Source organism: Parasteatoda tepidariorum, chromosome 3 (genome assembly GCF_982258835.1).
Source record: "Parasteatoda tepidariorum strain Cologne lab strain chromosome 3, Ptep-v5.0, whole genome shotgun sequence".
Classification (NCBI taxonomy): domain Eukaryota; kingdom Metazoa; phylum Arthropoda; class Arachnida; order Araneae; family Theridiidae; genus Parasteatoda; species Parasteatoda tepidariorum.
In genome coordinates, this window is record NC_141757.1 from 62,216,146 (window position 1) to 62,234,266 (window position 18,121).

At 26.3% G+C, this 18,121-nt stretch overlaps 1 protein-coding gene across 1 annotated transcript; it reads right to left on the reverse strand.

Annotated features, from left to right (window-relative positions):
• Window positions 1-440: 440 nt before the first annotated feature.
• Ns4 (Nucleostemin 4) lies at window positions 441-18,031 on the reverse strand. Its single transcript, XM_087159449.1, has 14 exons — window positions 17,906-18,031; window positions 17,693-17,790; window positions 15,845-15,947; window positions 14,241-14,328; window positions 13,984-14,112; window positions 13,475-13,615; window positions 12,792-12,993; window positions 9,554-9,637; window positions 8,884-9,087; window positions 7,328-7,380; window positions 6,235-6,360; window positions 5,127-5,295; window positions 4,716-4,859; window positions 441-1,876 (listed from the first exon to the last, which is right to left on the reverse strand). The coding sequence occupies exons 2-14, from the start codon at window positions 17,787-17,789 to the stop codon at window positions 1,623-1,625; spliced, it is 1,794 nt and encodes a 597-aa protein (XP_087015575.1). The 5' UTR covers window position 17,790; window positions 17,906-18,031; the 3' UTR covers window positions 441-1,622.
• Between the last annotated feature and the right edge of the window lie 90 nt (window positions 18,032-18,121).

An 18,121-nucleotide genomic window follows, 5' to 3' on the forward strand; every position in this document is an offset into this window, starting at 1 on the left:
TTATGCAGTGCGAAAATAGTCATTGGTTGCACAATTAGGCAGATCAAAACTAATAACTAAAATTGTGTGCATTATTATTAGATCTATACCAATATTCAAGAGTAATTCACTTATTTGTACTAAAAGGAAACAATAGCAACACCTTTTTATGAAATTTATGTATGGGTACTGAGAGTGTACTGAAAACATTCTAGTATAGTTTTAAGAAATGATAACACTAAACTAAAATTGACAGAAACTAACATCTGTCAAAAAATTGCTACATAAATGTGTTAATTTAAACATAATTGATCCCTAATTTAGATTCTAATTATTTTTGAATTATTATTGTTGTTTGCATAATGCAGTGTTATAATCACTACTTCATAAGTTTTTATTAAAAATCATCGCAGGAATAAAATTTGATAAAATTTTGATTCTTTTTTGTAAATAAGAGATTATTTTTTTTCATTTTTTAAATTTTTTTTTTCCTTTTATAGGTCATGATAAAATAATTAATAAATAAATTATTGAATATCATTTATTTGCTATTTTAAAATTTTCAGCAATATAAATGCAATCGGGTCTAATAATAAGACAAAATAATATAGCACATCAGGATTTATAAGACGGCAAACTAATGTATATACTAATTGCAACGTAACTGTAGTTAGTTAGCTTCTAATCAAAAACATATGTAACTTATAGCAATGTCAGACAAAACACATAGTTCAGTTTTAAGAAGAAAATATTGAATAGCTTAAAAAGATTTGGAAAAAAAAAATATCAATGCAATATATTCACGGAGAATTAAAGTTTGGTTGTGAAAAGTGATAAATCTTATTTTTTAAATAAAAGTGCTATGTGCTCTCTTGTAATCTTTAATTCACATAAAATATTACCTACTTATACTATGTATTTACAAGCTTGTGTGCTTCATATATGTCCCTAGGATATCATTTTAGATGGATCTAACTTCTAAGAAAATAAATTTTCAGTAATCTTTGTTGGTCCCAATCAACTGAAGTTATGGGGACTCTACCTTATATGCTCTCTATTCACAAAGAAGTTTGAAATAGAGAAACTGAAAAGACTTTACAAGACAAAGCTACCAAAAAATAATAATTCGCCTATACTAAAATAATGAAAATGACAAATAAAAACCTAAAAGTTATACTTATATGGAAAATATTTTCTTTTATTACATATTTTAAATTAAAATAATATTTTCAATATGTGCTGTTACATCTTAAATTACAGTAAGAAATTAAAATAATGAAACATATGTTACAATATGAAAATAAAATTTACATTCAAAAAGATTTCATAATTAACAGTAAACTGGAAGTAATTTTCTTGAAGAAAAATTGACAAATATTCTACCAAAATATATATATGTATTTAATGGAAGGCAGCATGGTTAATTATTACTAGGAACAAGACATTTAATATTTTTAAATATTTACATAAAATATTTCCACATTACTCTTGAATGCATCTGATTATCCCTTGCCAATACAAGCAAGAAATAAATACTGAAGAAGCTCTATCCTTAGACTAGATATGTCTACCATCATGATAAGAAAATAGGATTTTTTACAGACAGAAATGTAATAATGAGCAGAAATTATTGGAAATATGATTCAACAGTTCACCTCTTCATTTAAAAGATCAAACTTATTGCCCGATGCAGAAGCTTCCGTGCTATCTTCACTGTCGGCCTCATCGTTCCTAGAATCTTCTTCCTCGGAGTCTGAATCTTCATAGTCATCTATCTCCTCGGAGCTTTTAGAGAATATCCTATCAACAGCAGTATGCATTCCTCGGGATGGTTCTTTTTGTCGATGAGATTGGATTGCGATGATATCTTTTAGACTAGGATGATTGGACCACATTTCTAATAAAGATTATAAATAAAAAAAAATTAAATTAGGTAAGCATTTTTAAAAATATATTATAAAATAAAATAGTTCATATCTATTTGAATACAAATGAAGAACAATAAATTTTAAATGATGCTAAAAACATTAACTTTTTTTCGATTTTCAATATATGGGAAAAACAATTTTTCCCTTTTTTATTTTTTATTTAACCAGCATATTTACAGCTACCATTTCCACAGGGAGCTTCTTTTGGGAAACTCTTTTTGTAAATCCAGAATCCCCTTTTAAATTAGAAAAATTCAGAGTTCAATTCCAGTCTTTAATTCTCTATGGATATGTTTTTGTGTTGTGATGCTTAATTGCTCTTTGTTAATAATAATGAAACAATAAACAGTTTTTTTTTCATGGCTTTTCTTTCTTGTTGAATATATGGGGCAATTATAAATACATATTTTTGGTAATATCTATCAAGAAAAAATTCTAATTTTGCTTCTGATGGGAATAATTGCTCTCCTTGATGTTTTATCAAAGAATAAAAATGTATGTTTCATGCATCCTATACATCCTTTGTTCTTCTTGTTTACGCTTGAGATTTTTTTAAGGTAATTTAGACAGCTTTGAAAGTAGTGTAGAGAGTTACATATTGAAATAAGATATTCTTTTAAAGGAATTTAGTGCAAAGAAAAGGAGAAACTTTTGAAAATATTTTGGACAGGTAAAAAGTGCTCAAAACTATTGCATGTAAGGGGATGTCAAATGATTGAGTAACAAGAACATGTGTGTATGAAAAAGTTTCTGATAGATTCAAACAACTGATTAAAAGTAAGATTAATTTGCATTGTAATAAGGCATTTATTTTTACTCTTTGCTTTATTCTAACTTTCTTTGAATTTTTTGCAGGGATGGGATTGATCAAAAGGTAAAAAAGCTGAATTTTCACGTGAGTAAATCTTATGTGATTTATAGCAAAAATATCAGTAACATATTTTCACCCAGTTCCACTGATGTTGTAATGCCTATATATATATACCAATAATCGTTGATAGAAAAACTGACAAATTTATAGTAACTAATTCAAGGAAAAAACATACTTTTTACAACTATCGCGATAAAGGATTTTAAAGTCACGTGAATACAAATAGCAATCTTGAATTTTAAAATCACGTGAATATAAATCACGATATTTAAATCATGTGAATGAAACTCGATATTGGATTTCAAAAATGCGAAAATACAAATCATGATGCGTTATTTTCAGATCGCATAAATATGAATTACGATGCATACGTTCTAAATTGTGTGAATACGAATCCAAAGCCTAATTTTTAAATCATGTGTAAATATGAAAATAGATGTTCGATATTACAACCGCAAAAACGAATCACGACATTGGATAAACTCGCATGAATAAGAATCGTTACACAGAATTTTAAAAATGCCTCAATACAAATCACGATATTGGATTTTTAAATCTCGTAAATAAGAATTGCAATGAACGATATTGAAATCGTAAGAATCGAAACATGCAACATTTAAACCTCGTAGATATGAAAATCTATGCGTGATATCAAAACGCAGCGAGGTTTGGATTATTTTCTACTCGTAAAAGCTAATAGCTAAAATAAGTAGATAGGTGGAACAGTTGGCAGCTACATAGTTTGAATTTTTTATACATCTTTCGATATATTATATCTATACATCAAATCGGAAATAAAAATAATTATTTTATTTCAACGGCTGAATTTTCCGATAAAGCGGAAAATTTATTAAAAAAAATTTAAACTTTTAGAGAATCGGAGTTTCTGATCAAAAGGCTGAAATTCGAGAGACAAAAGCGGAAAAGGCGGAAATCTGCTAAAAAGGGGAAAAATTTCATCCTTGGTTTTGAGTAAATAAATATGGATATAAAAATTGGAAATAAAAGGTTTGAAACATTTCCATTTCATATGTGAGACAATCAGATATTGTAATACAGTCAAACCCCGCTATAGTGAACACGGCTTATAGTGAACTCCCGGATATAGTGAACGAAATACTCGGTCCCATGCCTTGCTATACACGTATAATGTTATTTTTAGTGGATATAGTGAACCAAAAAAGTGAGAAAGTTGGATATAATGAACTTTTTTCTGTCTTTGACTGATTCCCCCCCCCCCATTTTCTTCGTAATAATTTTGAAATTTCTACTTCAAAATAAATACATATACCGATTTTTAAAACCATCTATAGAAACTACTTTTATGCGCTCGAATGGCAGCTTACACAGGTTTGAAAAGCGGAATAACAGAAATTCAAGAAAAATTATCTGAGAGTCGGGAAGTGTTTCCATATCTGATGTTGAGGATTGCTCATCAGCTAAAGATTACTAATTTTTATTTGTACGCAAGACAAAGAGTGATGAAAAATAACAAATTTTTTGCTACTACATAATATTTTTCAGTCATATATATGAATATAATGTAATAAAAGGGAGGAGTTTGGGAACCATTAGTGAAATCGCCTGCGTAACGGATATAGTGAACCGAAATTTAGGTCCCTTGAAGGTTCACTATTAGTTACACATGTTAAGTAGAAGATCACAAGAATAAGTTCCTTCCATTAAAAATGCCAATAGTGGATCTATTTCTCTAGAAAGCTTTCAGCTGTAAAACACACCTTTCACAAAATGTTAGATGGTAAAGTGACGATGCATCTCTAATATAGGGAATAATTCCATACAATCTCCCCTAAATGAATGTTTTTGTACACTAAAGAAAAGAACACAACACAATGTAACACAAAACAAAACAAAATATAAAATATTCATAAAAAACTATTAGATTTTGAAAATCAATTAAAATACATATTATATACCTTTTTCTTCAGTATAATTCGGAGGATAAAATGCTAAACAGATAGTGCGACCATCCAAAGCCATTCTTAAAATTATGTTAGATGCTCGAAAAATGTCAGGCCTTGCAGTTTTAGCTGTTCGAAAACCACGCTTTATAGCCCAGGCTAGAGAAAAATGAATACATATTTTAAAAATTAAATAATAATGCTAATAATTTTAAACAGATTTTAATACAAAAGTCTTAACTGGACAAATTTAAAACATTTCTTCAAATAGGAAATTTAAATTTTTCTGAGAATGAAAATTTTATTCTATACCATATCATAATATAAGTAAATAAGTATTGTTACAGCTTTTTTTTTTTAAATTTATCAAAAAAAGTTTTAAAATCATGTAAATACAATACCAGATTTGTAAAAGCTTAAAATTACCTTCACAAATATCATAAGCTGACCATTTAAGATCGTTACTGTCCTTAGATGGATCGAAATCGGGATGTGTCAGTTTCAGAATTACGTCCAGTTTCACTCTCTCCCCTAAATAAGCTATAGCGGAATATGGTTCACGAAGTTGAGATATTGGATAACAGCCCATTAGAACCTGTAGAATGTTAGAATAATGTTTCAATTCATGTTAATAAAAAAAATTTAACTTTCATAAATTAGTAAGAAAATACTTTATCGTTATCTTTTTAAAATAAAATTTAGGGATACTAATTAGCAATAAGTACCGTATATTACGGCGTATAATGCGCACTTTTAATACAAAAAGTAACATTGGAATTTATGGGTGCGTGGTATACGCCGAATATAAAAAATTATAGATTAAAAAAATTTAAATATAGAAAAATACTTTTATTTTAAAGAAAGAACATACCTTTACCTATATACTTCATTGATTTTCGTTATTACATAAATAGTTCATTATATTCGTCTGCCGCTATCAATTACAATTATTAAAATTTTTTTGTATTATAATTACAACTTTTTTTGTATTATCTGTAAGGTGGGACCTAAACATGCCCCACTCTAAAAGGCTTTCCGGTTTTCTTATGCAACCAGGACGGATTTGCCAGATGTTTTTTACCCACAATTTAGCACCATTTTTGTTCATCCAGAATCACATTATTGCTCCTTCAATTCTAGCCCTCACATACATGTCAAATTCAGTTCTTTTATTTTTTCAAAAGATAGGGAAAAATACTTTTTATTTACGATCTTGAAAGATGAGATATTGCGCATGTACAATCCAAATTTTCGTGCGCGTTATACGAAGAGTATATCTTAAAATTTAAAAAAGAAATTAGAAATTATGGGTGCGCGTTATACGCCGGGGCGCGTTATGCGCCGGAATATACGGTAATATTTATTTTAAATTTTTATTTAGAATACCAGAACTATAAAATTGTTACATGCAGTTTTTTTTTCTGTTTTGGAAACTAGCAGAAAATTAATGAAATCAAAGAAAATTGTAATAAAGCCATGGTATGAAAAAGGAAAAAAAAACAGTAAAGGGGAAAAAAATTTTAAAAGACAATACCTGAATAGGTTTAGGAACTAAAGATGGAAATACTAATCCTGGGCAATCACATAACCTCACATTTTTGCATAACATAATTGTCTGGAAATGCTTTGTGTGTCCTGGAGTTCTAGAAACACTAACAACCTAAAAAAATAGTAATAGGTATAATTTTATTGGATTAAACAATACTCATTATAAAGATTGGAAACTGTGAAAATTAATAATTTAGAATAAAACTAGAATTGAGTTAATGTCTTCTTAATTTTAATGCAAGTAAAGCACTAATATTATAAGGGCATGTTGCACAGTGATGACACGATCTATATGGAAAGAAAAAAAAAATGTTTAACTACTATATGTAATATCGGAAGAAATTTTTTTTTAATTGTACCTTAACTGTAATTCTACTAAAAAATAAATCTTCATGGAAATTTCCTGCAAACAATTTAGTTTTAATATCCTCTAAGTTAATGAAAAAGAATGTTGACAGAATGAATTTTTTTTGTGGCAAATCTTGTAAACAATTATAATCTAAAATAATATGACTTTTTATAACAGTAATTATTACCACAGAAGCACTGTGAATTAATATCAAGATTTCACTTGATTAAAAATCTATTAACACAATAATTTACTAGAATATATTCATAAACTAAATAACATAAAAAAACATTTTCAATTTACAAAATCTGAGTTTACAATTAAATAGCACTGTAAATTGGCACTGTGAGTTCATATCAAGGTTTCCCTTGATTAAAAATCCATAAACATAAAGAATACAATGCAGGAATTTAAATCAATATACACAAATCTGAAAGATTAAACTTTTATGTCAAGTGACCTAAATAAGTTTAATCTGCTTCTGATTGTATTTTTTACTGCCTATCTTTCTGACATATAAATGTTTCTTTACTATAATAATAATTTACTACAGTATATTCATAAACTAAATTACGTAATAAGAAAAAATTTTGAATATAAAAAAACAAAGAGCACTTTAAATTGGCAAAATTTCAACTCTCAGAATAACCCATCTGTTGGAGACTAGTTTTTAATGTAGTTAACAAATAATACAAAATAATGTAAAATTTTAAAAAAAAAAAAAAATTACCTTTTTACCGCAAACTGCATTTAAAAATGAAGACTTCCCTACATTTGGATGACCTAAAACAGGCAAATTAGAACATCTTTGACAAGAAATTATACAATTGTTATTAGTCAGTAATGTTTTCTACTTATTATTTATTTCATTCACATTGTTTATGTAATTAAACTGGATAATGAATTTATGTTTGTAAAACCAAGTTTTCCTTTGTAAGGAGTAAAATTTTCTAAAAAAAAAAAAGATGTGAGACTTTATTCAAGACTATAATGAATAATAATTTCAAAGATTGGTTATTTTAATTCCATATTTAGTGAGTATATTAAAAACACATATAAATATATGTTACAATAATACATAAAATTTCTAATTAATTTCAGTATTTTTTCTTTTGCTTTTCTAAGTATATTTAACAATATTTTTTTATATGTCAAAGAAAATTAGAACTGATAATGAAAAAATTAAGTAAATAGAGTCCATCTATAATTTCTAGAATTATTAGTATATATTTTTACAAAACCAACATTTATATATTACTATATTATGAGCATTTAAATAACAAAAATTTTAAACAAACTAACTTGCCAACTGAAAATTACATCACAATTTTTTCCATAAATTTTTGTAGTTCTTTTAAATGTATTTTTGTTAATAATTCCTTCAAAAATGCAAGTTTTCCTGAGAAAGAAAATAAATTTTTGAATAGTAAGAATGGAAACAAAAAGGAATATTAACCATACATTATGGAAAATAATTGGGCTTTGTTAAAGGATAATTTTCAGAACTTTGTTTAACCCGTTAATGGCTCACAAAAAGTCGTATTTTAACTTCCACATAATTAAACTAGTTTTTACAAGTTATTAGATAGGGAAAAAGTGTAAAGGGGAGAAACATTCTTCCAATTTTGTTCATTTGCTGAACTGTCAGTGAGTTAAGGTTCGTTTAAGTAGTTTAAATTTTTGTGAAGGGTTCTGAAAGGGCCCTAATTTATTTCTAGTTTAACATGAGGTAAATCTTTCCCAAATGGAAAACTTCACTTTGCTCATAATCAACAAGAAAAAATTCAGAATTTACATACAAACAAAGAGAACATAAATTGTATGATCATATTTGATAATCACTACGTAGATAAAAGGTATAGCCAATTAATATTCCTCATACATGCCACAGAAAAAAAAAAAAAACATGAAGTTCTGCACAGAAAAATTAACACCTGAAGAAAAACTATAAAAAAAAGCTTAATGTGAAGTGTGTTTGGAGGGAGATATGAAAACATATGAATGAAAATAAAGAATAAACACAAAATGCACACAAAAAGCAACAATTGAACATCTATTGATAAATATAACTTCATACACTACTGTTAGATGTACAATTAATATAGCTTAGCTATTTTTATATTAAGTTGTTTTATGATATAACCAGCATTTTCATCAAACAAGGGCACGCGATTCAAAGTTGTTCAGAAAATTCTCCCTCCTCCTGAATATCCATGTCAAATTTTATATTTGTAACAAAAACAGTATTTTCAAAATAAATATTTTGAAAAATTAAAACATACTTACCAACAAAACCAATTGTAAGAACATTATCTTTATATCTTTCTCCCTCATAATAACTTGTGTCATTAGGTTCCTGCTTTATATCCGTGTCATTATTTTTATCCTCTTCACTTTCTATATCCAAATTGGTATCGATGTAGCATTCACCACTAGCACCGATTTGAGCTCTTTCTTTGTTAATTTTTTTCTTCCAAGTAGATAGATTTACTAACGAGATATTATAAATATAAACATTAAAATAGCATCCTCAGCTATTTATAATAACAATAATAATATTTTAAAGGTAAAATTGAAAAATTTTTGTTCAATATTATTTTCAGATACATTTGAATTTAAGTTATACATCTGAATGTTAGATACATATGAATTTAAGTTAATAAGTAAATTTAATATATATAAATTACTTAAGTAAATTTAATATAATAAGGAAACATAAGTAATAATTCCTTTCCTTTTGAATTTAATAAAAATAATCTCCCTCTATATACATATATAAACAATCAAAAAGACTCTTTTGTAAAATATATACTAAGTAACAAGAAAAAATTAGCTTCAAAGATTTTATAATTTGTTTTTATGGGCCGAAATAAAGCAGCGAATTTCAAAAAATATAAAGCATTGCAACAAAACAATCATTATTGTGTAACAATAGGAAGGGGACATTTAAACATACCTGCATCTCCAACAATATCTTCACAAATTTTCAAAAGTTGACAAGTTCCAGCAATGGCCATGTGTAAGTTTCCGAGTCGTCGGCCTTGAAATTAATAAATAGTAAGTTTTAAATCTATAAGATGTATTAAAACTATAAATCAACGAAATAAAAATGTAAGTAAAATTAGAAGGATAACAAAAGAGCATGAATCAGTGTCCAGAATAAGTGGATATATGAAACAGATTCTCAGCTATCCCAAATGTTTTTTTTTTCATTTATAATTGTCTTTATGAATGATTAAGTATTCTGATTAATTATCATTTTTTAAAATTCTAAATGAAAATATTTAATCACCGATTCATCTAAAAAATAAATTATGTAATTGATTTTAAAAAACAGTTCAAGCTACTTTTAGAATTCTAACTAAAAAGATAAACAATTCTATAACAGAAAATATGAGTGCATTTCTCTTTTGTAGACATTACTTTAAGAATTTTCTTAATCAGACAATTTAAGAGTTAGTACAAACAATTTTTTTCATCTTTATAATGGAATGGTTTTGACAAAAACCATGTGCTTTTGTTTCATTTGCAGTACATAAATATGCAGTATACAGGGTTGGCAGGTTTTTGACGTGTGACAGTTTTTGACGGTTTAAACCATGGTATAAACTGTCACATCAAAAACCTCACTGTCAAAAACTTATATTGATATGTAAAATTTAATTAATACATAAAATTTAAATATTTTTTATAAAGGATAGTGTTTCTAAATATGTTCTAGAAAAAATAAATTTTAAATTTTGAAGAAACACTTATATTTTGAATAGTAACCAAGATCTTGTACTTTTGAAAACTCACATCTTTTGTAATATTATGTATTCATTTTCATGTGTTATTGAAAATCTGCAGTGATATTATTAAGAAATTTATTTATAACCAAATTTAGTGTATAGTATAGATTATACTAAAAATTAGACATTATGTATTTAATTAGGATAATGAAAAAATTTCCATAATAATTTGTTTAAATATTTCATGGATCAGTGACTGTAATGTTCTTCTGCTTAGTTTGACATTTGTGATTGGTTGTTAGTTTTTCAGAAAAATCAGTAATTCTAAATTTTAAATCTTCAAATTTTTTTAATTCATAGTTAACATAAGACAATACAAATTTAAGTGCTTTCTGTTAAATACACAGAGTAGTTAGTGTCGATTTATAGTATATTCAGCCTATTCATTTACTATGCTGAAAATTTAGTTTATCCAAATACTTGTGAATTTCATTTTGCTGAATACTATATAGTTCTGTTGAATATCTAAATATTCAGCTGTTGAATAATTACTTCTTGCTTTCAAGATATACATTATTTGTATTCCTAATACAAGTGGAGAAAAAAAAATTAAGAGATAAAAATTGTTTTAAAATGATAAGTGTAATAATTATAAATAAATATAATAAACAATATGAATTATATTTATCATTATTCATAAATATAACTACTTTTAAATTCAAATTAACATACTGGATAATAAAGATGCTCGGTATAACATTAAAATTTTTTTTTACACACTTGTATCAAGTTTGTATTTATACAACATAACTTGTAAGTTCCTTATAAATATTAGTTATATGTTCCTTATGTGTCAAAAATGCATAGTAATAAACTTTTAATTTTCTTAAATATCAAAAAAAAATTTTTTTTTTTCTTCAAAATATAAATATTTAAACAATTTTTGTGCAAAATTTTTCTGCACATGCATTTGAATATAAATTTCTGAGATTTCAAATCTGTTATTTTACCTTCATTTTAATTAAAAAATATTTCAAAGCCTGCTGATTACCTATAGTATAATTAAATTTCAATATAATGCATGGCAACTGTTGGTAGTTTTGAAGTTTATATATTTTCTTAGCAAACTTCAGTTTTTGACAGTTTAAACCAGTATTATACCCTTGTCATGTCAAAAACACAACCCTGGCAGTATATAAGGAAATTTTTATGAATTGGTACCACTTTTAAAAGTCAAGCATGAAATGAAATAAAAATTAGCATAACAACAATTTATAGAAATTCTGAGCAAATTATCAAGTGCCTTAGTTTTCAAAGAGTTTCTGAAAGCTGTTTTGAGTTTATTGTGACAGTTGAAGCCTCTCTCGCAGAAAACAACTGTGATTACTGATAGAATAATGCGAAAATGTCATAATCTGAAGCATACTTGTTAATCTTACTGAACATTTTTCACTTTTACTCCCTCTGTTAACATGACATTCACTCATTCATTAAACAGATTTGGATTTAAACACATTGAGTATTTCTTTATATTTATATCTCAAATTTAAGAACCTAATCCATAAAGCACTGCTAAAATAATAAAAAAAATTTAATAATCTGGAGTATATTCGGAAATCTTGCTGAACATTCTTCACTGCAAAACTTCTCAGGCAAAAGAGTCAATGTTAGACAACATTAACTTGAATTTTGCTCACTCGGCCAACATGAGATTCACATGTTCATTAAAAAGATTTAAGTTAACATAGATGGATAATTCCTTTATATTTATCTTTTGATCCCAAATTCAAGAGCCCAAGCCATCAAAAACAGGCAGAGATGTTATCACATCCCTTGACATGGATGGAAATCTTTTTTGTAATGCAATCTTTGCATATTTAGTCAATCTAGAGTCCTTTTAGAGTCATAAATTATTATTCCTCACTTTTAATATTTGTCAATTAAAAACTCACAACTCTAGGGAAAAAATGACAGTTCGATTTTAATTACATTTTATGAGACAAAACTTACTTGCCAGCTCTAAATATTCGGTTGTTAATGGCAAGCTGGCATGTAGAAATTTCACACCCTGACCAAAAGAACACATTTTTGAAAGTAACATTTGGTTATACAAAATATTTAATTAGAATTTTCAACTATGTTATAAGGAAAAAATTTTAAAAATTTTTCATGACCAGAGCAAATTTTCTTTTGCTTCTTTAAAGTTAAGAATCCTTAATCTCTTAGATTAAAAATTAGGTAATCAATTATACTAGCCTATCAATTACTACTCAACCAGAAATTATTTTACTGTTATTTTGTGTAAAAGACTCATTATTTTTTAATTAATATTTTTATATAAAAATGCCGATCAAAAGGAATTTATAAAAAAAAGGTCGAAATTAAAGGGCTATAAGATAATTAGTATCATTCGTATATACAAATATTGATATATTATTTCAAATCAACATATATTTTTCTCACCACTTTTCCCTTCCTTCAAGATCATTCCAGCATAAGATGCAAAGCACATAACATTTAATGCAGGAAAATGCTTTTTGAAATATTCTTGCCAGGCCAAAACCAATGGAGCAGGGACAAGATCTATCTTATTTAGCACCAAAATCATACTTTTCTTCAAATCCTTGATCACATAATCATATAATGCAGGCGAAAAGTGATATACCTGCAGAAATAATATTCTACTGAAAAAGTTTATTCAAAATAAACATATAATTTTGAAACATACAAGAATGGTTAAAAAAAAAAAATTCCTCTGAGGGAAAAAAACACACGCAAAATTAGTACAAAGTTACAATATACAAAGAGAAAAACAGTATTTTAGACACTTGCTCATAATATTTATCTTTATAACGATAATGTTTGTCGAAACATTTGTCCGTCTGTATGTTGTTCTATCAAAAGTAGCATTGAACTTTTAAAACTTGATAAATAAATACATTTTGACGAATCATAAAATATTCTATGTATATTTGAAAATATACTAACATGAATAAAAACACGTTACTAATTTCAATTTGATTCAGTAGGGTTATTATGCGCAATATGAATCTTCATTTCAATGCATTAAAAAACCCTTAAACTAAATAATCTCGAAAACTCCCATACCTTACAACAATTAATTTTTCAAAAAGTGGTATACTTACTGGATATCGTATATCAGCCACTTGTAGAACAATATCAGAAAATTCTATAACTCTCCATAACTGACGCCAGGTTTCTAAATTCATTTCAAAATGACTAAGTTCTTGTTCTCCAAATTTCAATTCTAAATTTTTTACATACTCCTGCAAAGAAAGATATAATTAAGCTTAACTAAAAATTTGAGGAATTTAAATTCAGAAAAAGTTTACCAAACACAAGATTAAAAAGCATAAATTAAAAGATCTATTAAAAAAAAATTCGTAGATTCCTATCATTAATCTAATAATAGTTGATCATAAGCTCACAGCAAAAAATTTGAATTAGTTCACTTTATTTATTATTAGGAAAGTAAATAGTTTATTAATGATTATAGATAATACACACAATCCATTTATGATTACAGATAAAAAAAAATCACAAAGCAATTAAAAATATTAATGTATTTTTATAAAAAATATCCTAAGAGTATGGATATTTTTTATAAAAATATTTTTATAAAAAATATCCATACTCTGAAATATTTTTGTTCTTGCATTTCTAATTGCTCTTTGCTCAAAGAAAAATCCCAAGGAGGTCGTTTAGGCATATCAAGTTCAGTCCCAGGAACAAATACTTCTTCATAAGAAACTTCAAGTTTTTCCTGAAATAAACAAAGAAAGAAGATTTTCGTAAGGAAAAATATTTTTAATAAATTTAAAAAAAAAATATTTTAATAAAAAGTGTTAATTTAATACTTGAAATATTCTTAAATAATACTTAAATAATTACCTCTGGTAAAAAATCATATGGTTGTTTTGCAATAGTAAGTCTTTGCTTTATATCTTCTTGTTTCTCTTTTTTGAAGACAAGGCGATATCTGAAATGAGTTTTTGGTTATTATGCATTAAAAATGCTCTATTTGATGTTTAATATTAATATATACTTGTTTTTACTAATCATTCATTTAGATTTTGTAGTTTCATTAGTACAGTGCACCAAAAGATGAAAAAAAAAAGAGAAAAGGACCACCCATAATTTTTGACCTAATGATCGGACCTTTATGTTCCATGACTCCATTTTAATGGTTCAAGGAGATTTCCTAAAATATTCTAATTAATTAGCACAAATGATAGTTCAAATCAGGCCCCAAGAATGTACTCACTTTGATTAAAGATACCCTTCTTTTTGACGGATTCGGATTTCTGACCCCCCAAAATGAAATATGGCCCCATAGTTTGTCACGAGAGTGATCGTATGTTTGGATCACCTAATGTTAATTCTATTTTTTTGCGTATTTCGCCATATTTCACGAATTTTTCAAGCGAATCGAAAAGTTTTTGCATACAATAATAAAATTAATTTATCTAAAGACCATCCTAGCAAAAAATAAATTTTAGTATATATTTACTATTTTTTATTATTTTATTCAATAACAGTTGTAAAACTTTTGAATTGCAAGATATATAAATTTTTACATAATTTTAAAGTATCTAATTTTACACAGAAAATTACAAAATTTGAGTGAAATCGGTTGTATAGTCCCTAAGAAAACGAATTTTAAATAAACAACTTTTTGACTTGAAGGTCAAAAATCCGAATCCGTCGAAAAAAAGGTTTTTTTTTCTTTAGAAAAAGTAGGATCTAATTTCGTAATTTAAAATATCCTCTGCACCAAGCAATGAGAATATTAGAGATCACCCCTTCAAACCATTATAATTGAGTCCTAGAATTGGCGCACTGTACATTTCATGTCACTAGCTTCAAAACAGCTTGCATTACTACGAAAATATCAGCACTTAAAATGAAATTTTAAGTTTAGCAGTGCAAAATTTTACTTTTGTTCAAAATTATTATTAGATTTTTTAAAATTAAAAATTATTTTCTGTGTTTCAATTATTCAGTTAAGAAAATAAATGCATTCGAAATTAAAAATGTATTAATGTTGGTTAAGCATTATCTAATGTGCTTTGTATCTTTGGGAATTATTTAGTACAATAAATACTATTAGACATTATAAACTGCATAGCTCAATAATAATAATAATATAATAATAACAGAAATTAAGAAAGATTGCATTTATCTGAACCAATTAAAAATGTCACCATTTCAAAGGAACTAAAATAAAATCAATACCAATCGATACGATTTCAGGTAAAAAAAATTTATACTTTTAAAAATTCGGCGATCAACAATCATAATCGGAATTATTTGAAATATTTATATTAGCAGATAAGTCAAAGCTATGGTGCAATATTTTAGTAAATTAATTTTAAAATAACTCAAGTTAATAAACAAGCACAATTATGAAAAGATAAATTATTGTCAAATTTATTTTTTCATAATTTATTCACATAGTTCTTATAATTAAATTCAAAACATTAAAAATGCTAAACCTATTAGGATTGTATTTTCCACTGGTAGTAGGTTGCTCATTGATCACATCAACATCATCAAAACTATCTTTTTGAGAACTTAAGCTTGACACTATACTGTCATCTAAAAGGAAAAAAAGAAAGTACAGCGTAAAAACGCATTTTTAAACTATTAATTTCAGAAAAAATATACAAAACAAAAATAAAAGAAAAATTAAACCGGCAACAGAAATTTCAACTTAAAAAGCAGACTGTGTAATATTTTCTTGTTAGTGTAATACATACTAATACTAACACAAAAATAAATATTTTAAAACAAATAAATACTCAAATCTATCAATCATTGATTTCATCATTGTAGAAAAAACCATGAAAACATAAATTAAAAAAATTAATAGATAAATTGTTATAAAGAGCTATAATATAAACACAGAAATTTTAACTTAAAAAGTAATTATAGCAAATTTGCATCAGGATGACTACAAACCCTCAGAAAAGGAATTTCCTGTCTTTGTCTGATTTATCCACACTAATTTTACTGATTTTGATAATTAATGTCATAAATTTTTTACATATATCATATTCTTATATATAACATATAAAGCAAAACATGGACTTCTTTATATAGGACATTTATGCACCTCAAATTAATCAACTTTCTGGACTTCTTAATGTTTTTTTAATTTAATACCCTAATATATAAAGATTTCTATATTGGTACTGACAACAAAGTATTAGCTATCTCCAGGCAATTGCTTGCAAGATACAGAAATTTTTTTTCAGAAGGACTTGAAGGGTACGTCCAGCAAATCTCTACAAATTTTTCTCAAAATATTTAATTTTTGCAAGTTCTTTGGTACCTTGGGGGATAGTAGTTAACACGAACAGGTGCCCAATATAAAAATATAACGTCTTTCTTTAAAAAAAAAAAAAAAAAAAAAAACAAGAAAAAAAACTTTAGCAAAAAGTTTGTGTAAGTCTTGTAAAAAAAAAGATTTTCAATAAGGAAAAAAGTGAAAAGCATGGATTTTCTTAAAAAAAAGTGACATAAAACCTGAGGTATTTCAACGTTATCGGTAAAAGATATTTATGCAGGGAATTAAGCTTGCTAAAATTCCTTTAGTAGATTAAAGTTTACAGTATTAATAAATCTTATAAAATAATAATCAGGAGAAACATAATAAATAATGAGCTTGTTAGTGAACAAATGAGTTTAAATACTCGGTAACCCTTGGCAGAAAGAGACCAAAATAGTCAACATAGTTTGGAAAATGCTCAAAAGAGTCCCAAAGTCATAGGGAAAAAAACTAGCTTAAATTTTTTTCCCCATGATTCTTTAGGGAGGATGGATCAAAAGCATTATTTCCCTAGGTTACCTTTACTGTTAAATAATGCTTTGAATGGCTAGGATTTATTTACAACTTAATGGAGGAATCAGTGCAGCCTTCGGAAAAAGTGAAGACCTCTCACACAGAATATAGATGTTGATTAAAAGTTTTATTAATTTCAAAACTGAATATTTACACATCTAATAATAAAATATCTATATTGTTTTCCAGATACAGATGGAAAAAAATAAACAGCTGTGACTTGAAACATAAATTAAAACATAATTCTATATTTTAATAATTAGAAAGCAACATTTAGAAAATAATTATTAAGTGATGAAAAAATAAAATTTAAAATGATATTGATTAAATAAAACCAACAATTTTCATTTCTATTAATTACACCTACTTAAATTTACTTCAAGCGATAAATAATCAAATTAAATCATACATTTGATATTGAATAAATATGGTCAGTCACAATCAAGGAACATAATGAAATCCTTTGACCATATGTTAAAAAATAAAATAAGTAATTTACCAGTTTTTGTACCATCCTGTTTCTTCTCCCGACGTTGCTGCAATTGAAGCTTTTTTTGTTTGGCACTGAACGGTACTTTTCTTTTACCTTGAGGCATCCTATAAATTTAAATAACAATCAAATTTATTTTGAAATAATAATGAGAAATTCTGCTAAATATATTAAATGATGGAATCAGACGTAAAAAAATTAAATAATAACCAACTGTATCACCTTAAAACTTTTAAAAGTAGTAAGAACCTAATATTATTAATGCAATTAATTTAATAGATAAATATAGATTTATGGAATAATTTTTCAAAATGCAAGAAAACAAATAAACAAAAACATTTATTTTCAGACTTTGTGGTTGAAGTTAATTTATGTCTAAATTTTATTCATGTCCAATTTATCATAGACAAGATTTTGAAAAAAAAATTTAATATTTCA

Bases quoted from the DNA above. Each gene is read 5' to 3' on its own strand.
- Ns4 (XM_087159449.1), bottom strand. From the start codon at position 17,789: ATGCCTCAAGGTAAAAGAAAAGTACCGTTCAGTGCCAAACAAAAAAAG. The intron at 15,948-17,692 runs GTAAATTACTTA...TTTTCCTTTTAG, and splicing joins ACAGGATGGTACAAAAACTG to ATGACAGTATAGTGTCAAGC. The intron at 12,994-13,474 runs GTAAGTATACCA...TTATTTCTGCAG, and splicing joins TGGCTGATATACGATATCCA to GTATATCACTTTTCGCCTGC.